This window comes from Electrophorus electricus, chromosome 2 (genome assembly GCF_013358815.1).
Source record: "Electrophorus electricus isolate fEleEle1 chromosome 2, fEleEle1.pri, whole genome shotgun sequence".
NCBI lineage: Eukaryota > Metazoa > Chordata > Actinopteri > Gymnotiformes > Gymnotidae > Electrophorus > Electrophorus electricus.
Window position 1 is genome coordinate 10,001 of NC_049536.1, and position 11,754 is coordinate 21,754.

Sequence of the window (11,754 nt, forward strand, 5' to 3'; positions counted from 1 at the left end):
ACTATGGAACGGAGCTAAAAAACACAAGACAGGGAAAATATGGAACATGGAACACATGAAACACATAACAAAATTTGGAAAAAGTGAAGCGCTGTGAATAGTTTCTGGATGCACTGTAAACCGTTATGCTAATCCTGGACTCTCTAACCCAAACCCCAATGTTAATACCTGGATTCTATTCTCTCCTTCTCTCCTTCACTATCTTTTTTTTCTTTTGATCTGTCAGATAGGAAGGAAGTCATGAGGAAACTGCTTACACCTGTGCTTCCTGTTTCTTACAGCCAGCAGCATCTCATTCTGAGACTAAAACTTAATTTCCCCCCATCTCTTCCGGTCTGACACACACACACACACACACACACACACACACACACACACACACACACACACACACACACACACACATTCTTTTTTTTTTTTTAACAGACAAACCACAGAGTTTCACCACAGTGAAACAAGTGATCTTGTGTGTGTGTGAGTTTCTTTCCTGGCTTTCATCACACACTTCTTTTTGCTACTGCTATTAGCTCTAAAATGTAGTAATGCTGTGTTGGAATGAGAAATAACTTTTAACGCTACAAGTATCCGCTAACCTAAGCTATGGTGGTTATGTGTGTAATGTGTGTGTTTATGTACACGGGTGCATTCATGTCAAAGTCAAATTCAGGTTGTAGTTTTTACCACAGGACACAATGCTATGTGTGACAAGAAACAGAAGAGGACAACAGTGCAGAAGAATGACAAGAATTACAGACAAGAGCACAGCTACATAGTTACTACAATAAATACACACTCTATACAAACTAATAAAAAACTGTAAATCATTATACAGTAGACTAAACGATTACTATACAGTAGACTAAATTACCACTATACAGTAGACTAAATGATTACTAAGGGTTAATGGGGTAAGTAGATTACTATCTGAAAGACAAGGCAGCTTTATTTATGTATCATTATTTTATGCTTATTCAGTACAGCTTAAGCATTATTAGAGGAACAGACAATTTGTACTGATTAAAGTGATTGAAATTAAATCTCAAAGTTAAATCTCAGTGTTTGTGTGCATGTATGTACATTTGTGTGCATGTGTATGTTCATGTATGTGTGCATATGTGCTTGTGTGTGCATATGTATTTGTCTACTTGTCATGTGTGAAATGTGTGCTTGCTTGTGTGCATGCCTGTGTGTGTGTAATCTGCGTGTATGTCTGCAGGTTTGTCTGTGTGTGAATGTAAGTCTGCAAGGTTACCTGTGTGTGTGTGTGTGTGTGTGTGCGCGTGCAAGTCTGCACGCTTGCTTGTGTGTGTGTGTGTGTGTGCAGTCTGCACGCTTGCCTATGTGTTCAGTTGTTCATAGCTAGGCGTGCCCTTCTCAGCCTCTTCAGTTTGAGGAAATGGTCCTTGCAGAGTCAGACGAACATTAACCAACATTACCCAAACTACTTAACAGAGCACATACACACATGCACACACACAAACACACAGATACACACAGACTCAGCCACTGACTAACACACACACATACACACACACACACACACACACACACACACACACACAGTAACACACTTTAACACGTTAACACATTTAGCACAGTTGGATCTGCAGTTACTGGAGGTAAGCTCTGTGTCTTTCAGCCACATGCTGTATCTTTTACAGTAAGAAGTGTTTATTACTGTATGTGTAAAGATATTTCAGATCACAGCATTATTATACTCTCTGCTCTGTAGCTACCGCAGCAGTAGGTAAAAATGTTCCATTTTGTGTGTGATGGCAGTGGGTGGCTATGAGATGCCAGTCAGTGGGTATCATGTCACTTGCTAGGACTGATGTTGGTAGGTGGGTCTGATGTTGGTGGACTAGTGTAAGGTCAATGGGTGGCTGTCATGTCAGAAATTCTCATCTTTAATGGTGATCATTAAGAAATATGGCCATGTATGCTTTTCTGAAGGGCTTTAATGCTACCACAACACCACTACAAATCTACAGAAATTCAAATTATTAATGAAATGCCTGAAAGGGATGTACTGATTTTAGTGCTGTTTTATCAAAATAATATTTGTGACCTGAAGAGCTTAATTAGGTTTAGGTTGGAGTGTGCAATTTTTGGAGCTTGAAATGTATGTCAAGTAGAAGTCTGACTGCTGTGTGTGTTCTGTGACTCCATTTCCTCTTGTACTCGTAGAGCAGAAACTCTGACTTCCTCCAAAGGGTGCTTTACTTCTCTATAAAAACATTAAAGATCAGCTAACACACCACACACATTCAGATATATCATTGATAAATAGCTTGTGTATTTTTTGAAAAGTTATGTATATGTATACTTTAAGTAAGCACAAACACAGACAGTATTGCACTGCATTTTAAGATTACTTACTGTCTTCATAAAGTGCCTAAAAAGGTACTCATGCTGTCCCCTAGTGGTTATGAATGAGGTCTTCCACTTGTCCTGTGCTCGTATCCGTACTTATAAGCACCGCATAAATCTAATTTGTTGTAAATTTTAGATTTCCGCAGTTGTTCTAGTGCCATTGGGATCTAAGGAATGTGATGGGCACATATATCTGAACCCTGAGTAATCGCTTAATAGTCAATGCATGGGCAAAGACCTCCATCCTTCTTACTAATGAAGAAAAATCTTGAGGCTATAAGGGATGTAGATGGACAAATAAAGCCATGACCCTGAGCCTCTTGGGTTTATGTTCTCTCAACAACCGCTCCAGTCTTATAGATTGGGTGATCAATTGATCCCTTGTCAGGCTAATTCCACCATGATCTCTTCCTGAAGGGAAGTGTAATGCTGGCTCATTGCAGCCACTACCTGATGCCAAGGTATGAAATTCACAGGTACATTCTTACACAGGACAACCTTTTTCATGACAATTTCAATTGCATTTTCCCCACAAACTCTGCCACCTTGTGTATGGTCAAAAACAGTGCTAAGCTTGGAAGCGAGCTGAGGAATTATGGAAATAAATTATGAAAATAAATTACTAGCTGGGGAATTATGGAAATAAATTAAACATTGCAGAAAGAAACCACTAAAGTTTTCAGAATTGCCATCATATTTATCAGGTTTACTGAACAGGAAAGTACGGACAGTGCGCTGAATGAGATTCAAGCCAGAGTCAGTAGCAAGATGACAGATGCATGTATCCATAAGATGAGCCATAAAATTAGATGTATCTAAGATGAGATGTATGTAAGTTGCATGTATCCATAAAATGAGCCATAAGATGAGATGCATGTAAGATGAGATGTTGCTCAGCTTGTTGTTGTATTCAATGCCTGCGTGAATTTTTCAACAACTCTGTTGTTGGCCCAATATAAGTCTTTGACATGATATTGCTTTTTGTAGAGCTTCAGAGTCCACGGTCTGCATGTTTTCTGAGGTATTCTGTGAGGCTTCAGATTAACTCGGTTAGACTCACTCATAATAATAATCCAAGCAAAGGTACACACCAAGATAGACAAGGTATGATCATACAAGGAATTCTGAAAGATAAAGAGTCCAAGGTCAATACTAGTACAAACGTACATAGAGGCAAAAACTGAGAGACGAAGTAAAAGCAATGGGCATGGTTCTAAACAAGACAAATGATGACCAGGAACAACGCTTACTATGTATGATATACATGGCAATACCTCACAAAGAGGTGTTCTACAGAAGCTGCTTAAATACACTTACTTAAACAAGGAAAGGTGATGACGAGCTCAGATGATGCTCCAGGACAGAGGGAATTGTTACATTTGAAATGGCAGATATTTTCAGTGCATAAATAACAATATGAACAAGAACTTTGAGAGTTTCTAACTATACTAAGAAACCTTCCTGTGTTCATTTTGTCAAGGTTGTCTTTGTCATCAACCAAAACTGACAAAACTCTTGACCAATTCACAGCAGGAAGGAGAAGGAGAAGGACACTTTTGAAATCAGTTTAATGTGTCTCTTCATGAGCCATTTTAAAAAAGTGACCAAAAACCATTAAAATAACACTAAAAATTATACACAAGAAAATTAAAACCCAATATGAACACTGTAGCACATTTTTCTAACATCCAGAAAGACCTTTTGTTATTAACTACAGTTTAAGCTTTTGAACAAGCAGGACTATGGATATGGCCTTGTTTAGCTCAGCATCTTATCAGCATACGTTCATTACCACCATTTCCTGAACAGTGGGGGAACTCTTAACCAGGCCTGCTGTTCAAGGCACATCTATTCAAATGTACATCTGAGCAGGTTTTTTTAGGTTAAGGTTACTGTTAAGATTTAATGTTAGGGTTAGGGTTAGGGTTAGATTAAGTTTAGGGTTAGGTTAAGGTTAGTATTAGGAGTTAAGGTTAAGGTTAGAGTTAGGGTTAGTATTAGGAATTAAGGTTAGTATTAGGAGTTAAGTTTAGGGTTAGGGTTTGTATTAAGAGTTAAGGTTAGTATTAGGGATGCTAGACTAACTAGCTCTGTCAAAGGGGTCAGGGATAAAACATTCCACATTGCTCTAATGAACTGTTTCAGTTAGTGAAGCATTGTTTTAAAATAAAAAGTGCATGATGGGTTTCATCTATTCTCATCTGTAAGAGTGAATTTTCATTTTTCACAGGCAGTGAACAGTATGGAGGCCTTCAGCTCCAAAGACATGGCCATGAAGGTGCAGAAAAAGTTCCTCAGTCACATTGCCAGTAAATCTATGGCACAGATGTTTATAGATGACAACAGCAGTGAGGTTCTGGATGAGCTGTATCGGGTCTCTAAGGCGCACTCTGGCAACCAGGCAGAGGCCAAGAAAGTAGTGAAGAACATGATAAAGGTGGCCGTGAAGGTTGGAGTTCTGATCCGACACGACAAATTCAGTCCAGAGGAACTCGGCATGGTTCAGGAGTTCAGAAAGAAACTGCACACAGGAGCCATGACTGCAATCAGCTTCCAGGAGGTACACACACACACACACACACACACACACACACACACACACACACACACACACACACACACAAACTCATACACACACACACACACACACACACACATAGGAGCCATGACTGCAATCAGCTTTCAGGAGGTACACAAATACACCTCATCATACTCTCATTCATACCTCATAATCTGTGTAAAATGTTGTATACAGGGGTACATGACAGCGAACATAACTATGACTGCTATTAAACATCAGAGTTTAATAGTATGTATATGTCTATGACTAGTATGTGTATGATATCTCATGAGAACTTGATAGGGTGTGCAAAAGAATTTGAAAGTGAACAGTCATAGTGTGTGAGAGGTTTGACAGTGTGTACATAACAGTCATAGTGTGTGAGAGGTTTGGCAGTCTGTACATGAGAGTTTCTAGGCATGAGAGAGTGTACACTATCACAGTGTATTAAACTCTGATGTGTACACCATCACAGTGTATTAAACTGTGATGTGTACATTACCACAGTGCAAAATGATATATAAATGCTCGGAGATGTACACTATCACAATGTATTAAACTGTGATGTGTACACTACCATATTGCTATTAAACTGTGATGTGTACACTACCACAGTGTATTAAACTCTGATGTGTACACTTCCATAGCGCTATTAAAGTGATGTACACACTATCATAGTGTATTAAACTCTGATGTGTACGCTACCACAATGCTATGAAACTGATGTGTACACTACCACAGTGTATTAAAGTCTGATGTATACACCATCACTGTCTATTATACTCTGATGTGTACACCATTACAGTACTATTAAACTCTGATGTGTACAGTACTACAGTGTATTAAAGTCTAACGTGTACACCATCACAGTGTATTAAACTCTGATGTGTACACTATCATAGTGTATTAAACTGTTTTGTACACTACCAGTGTATTAAACTCTGATGTGTACACTATCATAGTGTATTAAACTGTTTTGTACACTACCAGTGTATTAAACTCTGATGTGTACTCTACCACAGTGTATTAAACTCTGTGTACACAACAGTGCATTAAACTCTGATGTGTACATGATGGCAGTGTATTAAACTCTGATGTGTACACTACCATAGTGCTATTAACTGATGTGCAAACTATCATAGTGTATTAAACTCTTATCTGTACACTACCACAGTGTATTAAACTCTGATGTGTACACCACCACAGTGTATTAAACTCTGATGTGTACACTACCACAGTGTATTAAACTCTGATGTGTACACCACCACAGTGTATTAAACTCTGATGTGTATACTATCACTGTATACTATACTTTGATGTGTACACCATCGCAGTGTATTAAACTGTGATGTGTACACTACCACAGTGCAAAATGATATATAAATGCTCTGAGGTATATACTACCACAGTGTATTAAACTCTGCATACACCACAGTATATTAAACTCTGATGTGTACACGATGACAGTGTATTAAACTCTGATGTGTACACTACCATAGTGCTATTAAACTGATGTGTACACTTTCACAGTGCATTAAACTCTGTGTACACTACCATAGTGCTATTAAACTGATGTGCAAATTATCATAGTGTATTAAACTTTGATGTGTACACCACCACACTTTGGTTTTCCCCATTGCATCGGGGTTGCCATTCTTCCTGTGGCGTCCTTTGTTCTCCCTTTTTTCCACACTCGATGTGGTGTTTAGTTTTTCATTTTGTTTTACCTGATCCAAGATCTAATTGTTCTGCACACCGTCCCACCATCATTAGAGCGTGGTTGCTCATCCAGTAGGCTGTCAGTGTCATCACCTAGCTGACCTGGGTTTGAGCCCACCTTACAGAAATCTCAGCCACGGACCCAGCTCAACAGTTAGATCTGGTAAAGGTGGCTCTGACTAATCAGGGGGTGACTGTTGGTTGACATGTGCAGGCCCTGGAACAGATCACCTCTCAGTTTGCAGGTCCTGACATGAACACCAGTGCCTCTGGCTGCCCCTAGTCAGGAGGCAGCTGGGACTGTGGTAGCAGCAAATTCTACCCACCTCATGTTCAGAGCTGTTGCTCCCTGCCCGAGGCTGTAGGGGGTTCCTCCTTTAATGCTCACTGGCTTTTGAGCTCCCACAGAGTGAGCAAAGGTGGCGTACATAATCTCCCTTCTGAATGGAAGGGCTCTGGCATGGGCCACCCTGGTCTGGGAGCACCAAACTGATGTATGTTTCATTGCAGCAGAGTTTGCTGCTGCCCTTAAGTGGACTTTTGACCATCCAGTCACTGGAGGGGAGATGGTTTCCTGTCTTCTTAATATATGTCAGGGGAAAAGAGCGGTGGCTGATTACACGATTGAATTCCGCACTGTGGCAGCCGAGAGTGGATGGAACCCCACAGTGCTGATGGCTGCTTTCCACCAGGGCCTCAGCAAGAAGCTTAAAGACGAACTGGTCCACCATGATACTCGTGCCTCTCTCGACAACCTGATCGATCTGGTATTGTGTATTGACAATCGCGTACGGCAGAGGCGTAGAACATGGGGTCCAGAGATCAGTTGAGGCTCTCGTGGAGCTCCGCGTACCCGTAGCCCTGTTCATGTGCCTGACAAGCAGGGGGAGTCTGGATCCCAGCCAATGCAACTCGGACACACCCGCCTTTCCCGGAGTGAGGACGATGCTCGGCTGCGGGAAGGGAGGTGTCTGTACTGTGGAAGCTCGGGTCATCTCCACCCAGCTTGTCCTGAGCTCCAGGGAAAAGACAACATCCATCAGGGGAGGGAGGACCTTTGATGGACTCAACCAGTCCTCCCCGAGCTCAGGGGTTGTTCCTCAGCACCACAATGGCTTGGGGAATGTCTGAAACACGTCTCCAGGCATTTGTGGACTCTGGGGCAGCAGGCAACTTTCTTGACGCTGGGTTGGCCAACAAGTTAGCCCTGCCACTGTCCCACTGGACGAACCCCTACCCATTGCTGCCATTGATGGCCGGTCCCTTGAGCCAGGGGTTGTTAGTCCTCAGACATCCAGTCATGTTGCAAGTTAGCGTACACACCAAACACATTGTACTGTTCATTATCCATGCTCCTGGCTTGCAACTGATTTTGGAGTACCCCTGGCTTTAGCGACACTATCCTCTGGTAGACTGGCTGAGCTGATCAGTGCTGTCTTGGGGTTTGACGTGTCAGACCTCCTGCCTGCAGCCACCCAAACCCCGGTCTGGGCCTGGTCACAATCCTGACTGTCTGGACCTGTCTCAATTCCCCCAGGAATACTGGGACCTTAGGGTGGCATTTAGCAGACAGAAGGCCCAACTATTGCCACCCCGTTGACCTTATAAGATGGCAATAAACCTCCTCCTCGAGCTTCAATCCCCCTAGAGGCCACTTGTTCTCCCTTTCGGGGGCCCGAACGTTTGGCAATGGAAAAATATATCCAGGAAGCCTTAGCCCTAGGATTCATCTGGCCATCGGCTTTTTTTGTCGGGAAGAAAGACGGTAGGTTACGCCCCTGTATAGACTACTGGGGCCTTAACAAGGTGACTGTCAAGGACCGTTATCTGTTGCCCCTCATGACCTCAGCATTTGAGGTGCTGCAGCAGGCCTTCACTTTTACCAAATTGGACCTGCGCAGCGCCTACAACCTAGTGAGAATCCGAGATGGACACGAATGGAAGACAGCATTCATCACCCCCTCTGGACACTACGAATACCTGGTCATGCCATTTGATTTGATGAACGCACCTGCCTTCACAGATACGTGTTCGTCTACTTAGATGACATCCTAATATACATTCAAACAGTAGATGAACATGTCACCCATGTTAGGCGGGTCCTCCAGCTTCTGCTTGAGAACCACCTCTTCGTCAAGCTGGAGAAGTCAGTGTTCCATGCCCGTACCATGTCCTTTTTGGGATTTACCATCTCCCACAATGAGTTGTGCATGGACCCTGCCAAGTTATTTGGTGGACTGGGAGGGATACGGGCCCGAGGAGCGGTCCTGGGTCTCCTCCCATCACATCCTGGACCATGAACTCATTTGGGCTTTTCAGTGGGATCATGCGGCTGGCAACCCCAATGCACTGGGGAAAAAACCAAACTAAAACTTCCCAAACAAAACCAGTAAATGGCAAGGAACTTCAATGGCTAAGGGAAGCCTTGGAAGAGAGACAGACTCGAGAGGGGAAAACTGGAGAGGGGAGGAGACCTGTAAAAACACAGAGACCCTCACAGGGAAGAAATGAGCTGTAGCATGAGAGCTCACAGACCTCAATACTTGAAGTTACCAGCTAGAAACTTGGCTCAAAACTTTAGTTCAAGCCCACCTTACAATATTACTCCCTCATTCCCATACAGACTATTAATATCTCATTCCCATTATCTTTTGGCACTGAGTATGAGCTCCTAAACTTTTATTACTTTTTATTACTTAATTAGGTGCATAATAATGTTTTATTGTGATGCTATTTTTTTACCTTCCTTGTATGTCATTTGTTGTTTAATAGCTTTATTGTGTGTGTCTTATTGTTCTGCATGTGGTTCTAATTGTATTTTATTGTACAACACTTTGGTCAACTGTCATTTTTAACTGTGCTATATAAGTATATAAATTAAATGAAATGAAGACCATAAATTGTGTTTAGTGCATTTAATCTGCTGTTCAAGCATCATACATTTCCTCAAATAAGTGGAATGAACACAGCAGGAGGTTTGGAGGGGGTGGGGTTAGGGAGCAGGGCAGGAGCCTGGCAGGATCGGCATTTTTTCTATGTGAGCTACGTGTATTTTCTTGCTTTTCTGCTTGGGGGATTTATGCCCAGTATGACAAATTTATTATTTCATCAACATCATATCTTTGTTAAGCATGTGTGAGTTTAACAGCAAGTATGAGGATATAATAGTAGCACATGAATCAGAGTTTAATGGTGTATGAAAGGAAATATCTTAGTGTAAGCCTGAGAGTTTGAGAGAATGTGTGAGTATGATATTTGAGAGTGTTGGATACTGTGTGAGAGAAGTGAGTGAGTATGGTAGTATGTGAGAGAAGTATGAATTACAGCCTGCACTGCCTATTATACACACACATGCACTCTCAGTATATACTCACATAAAATAAAGACACACATGGTCATAAATTAGCATACACATACCTGCATACCTAAGTTTCCTACATCTAATTGATCTAAATACACCACACCTCCCTCCCTCCCTCTACCCCCCCCCCCCCCCCCCTCTCTCTCTCTCTCTCTCTCTCTCTCTCTCTCTCTCTCTCTCTCTCTCTCTCTCTCTCTCTCTCTCTCTCTCTCTCTCTCTCTCTCAGGTGGAGTTCACGTTTGATAAGGCAGTAATGATTGGTCTGTTGACAGAGTGCCGGGACTTACTCCTGCAGCTGGTGGAGAAGCATCTGACTCCCAAATCTCTCTCACGCATCCGCCATGTGTTCAACCACTACTCTGATCCTGACCTGCTCACACACCTCTATGAGCCACAGGGGACGCTGTGGCCCAACCTCACTAGGATCTGCTCTGGACTCAACCAAATGATCGAGGAGGGCAAACTCTGAAACACAGAGGGGACAAATGAGAGAATGACCAGAAGGCAGAAAGAGAAAGAGGGAGGAGTGAGAGGTAGAGGGGAGTTTTCTGTCTGAGACTCATCTCCATGTTCACATGCTCACAATCACAATTTCTATTATAGCAAGAAAGGCCATTCACCATATGCATGCTCTCTCTCTCTCTCTCTCTCTCTCTCTCTCTCACACACACACACACACACACACACACACACAAAAGTCAGGGCCAGGTCTATTCATGGATTGAAGATTTTTTAGTATGGAAGTTGGTAATCTTTTACATATGCACGTGATTGTCCAACAATGTTGTATTTGTGTCTGAGATTCTGAGATGAAATGCATGAACGGCTGTGGTATCAATGCAGTTAAATGACCAACAATGTTTCTGGTACACTCAAGTGTCAGTTTGCTGTTCTCCAAGTGGAGTTCTGGAAAGTTGGTTCAGGTGTACTTGATAATTGGTAATGGTGGGTGTATGGAAGTGAGTGGAGCGGAGAGGAAAGTGGACTTGGGGCATAGCTGATGAACTGGGGAGTTGGAGTTGGAGAAAAGCCAGAGGACTGGTGTGTTAGGTTTGGGGAAATCTCTTCCTTTGGGCTTGCTCTCATTCTTTCGATCCATCTATTAGGTAACATCCTAATAACCAGGAAAACAACCAGGAGTATTTTGTATGCTCATTTTGTTATTTATAGCATGTATATGCCTCATTAAAATATTCTAACCAAGTTTAATGTGCAATTACTTGGCTTGTGTTGTGCTAATAAATTCTGTGTTACCTCGAACTCATGCCAGCTTTTTTAGATAGCATTATGCATCATCACTTTCTAAGCACCAGCTATACTTTAATACATTGCCAACACCAATTACATTATAAATGAGGCTACCCAAATGGTAAAACCATGTCAGATATCACTGTTTTAGCATTAAGGAAAACTAGAAAGTTGGTTATGCATAGGGTCATAACTTACATCTGGTGATGCAATAGGATGTTGTTCCTAAATCTTCCCAAGGTCAAGACTGTTTAAACAGAAATAAAGATGCAGACTCTGCAATTAATTGAAGAGAACAGCTTGTCCCATCTTTATTTTGAGCTCAGTGTTACAAACGAGGCATTGTCCGGAGAATGTCTAACAGTCTCAGGTGGCCTCTACAGTAACAAAATACAGTAACAAAACCCTCTACACTACTCTAGCCATAACCCTACTTTCATACTGCCTGACCCCTCATCACACTACACTACCCAGCAGACTGCTCGTCACCTGG

General features: G+C 42.1%; 1 protein-coding gene across 1 annotated transcript; it reads left to right on the forward strand.

The window, feature by feature from the left end:
* The first annotated feature begins 1,520 nt into the window (after positions 1 to 1,520).
* tnfaip8l2a (tumor necrosis factor, alpha-induced protein 8-like 2a) lies at positions 1,521 to 11,216 on the forward strand. The gene is made up of 3 exons (XM_027030169.2): positions 1,521 to 1,619; positions 4,604 to 4,933; positions 10,240 to 11,216. Exons 2-3 carry the CDS (start codon positions 4,616 to 4,618, stop codon positions 10,480 to 10,482), a joined length of 561 nt encoding a protein of 186 aa, XP_026885970.1. The 5' UTR covers positions 1,521 to 1,619; positions 4,604 to 4,615; the 3' UTR covers positions 10,483 to 11,216.
* The last annotated feature ends 538 nt before the right edge of the window (positions 11,217 to 11,754 follow it).

What these genes read in the sequence shown, in the direction of transcription:
- tnfaip8l2a (XM_027030169.2), top strand. Translation starts at nt 4,616, where the DNA reads ATGGAGGCCTTCAGCTCCAAAGACATGGCCATGAAGGTGCAGAAAAAG. An exon ending in CTGCAATCAGCTTCCAGGAG is followed by an intron (nt 4,934 to 10,239) that starts GTACACACACAC and finishes TCTCTCTCTCAG; the next exon opens with GTGGAGTTCACGTTTGATAA.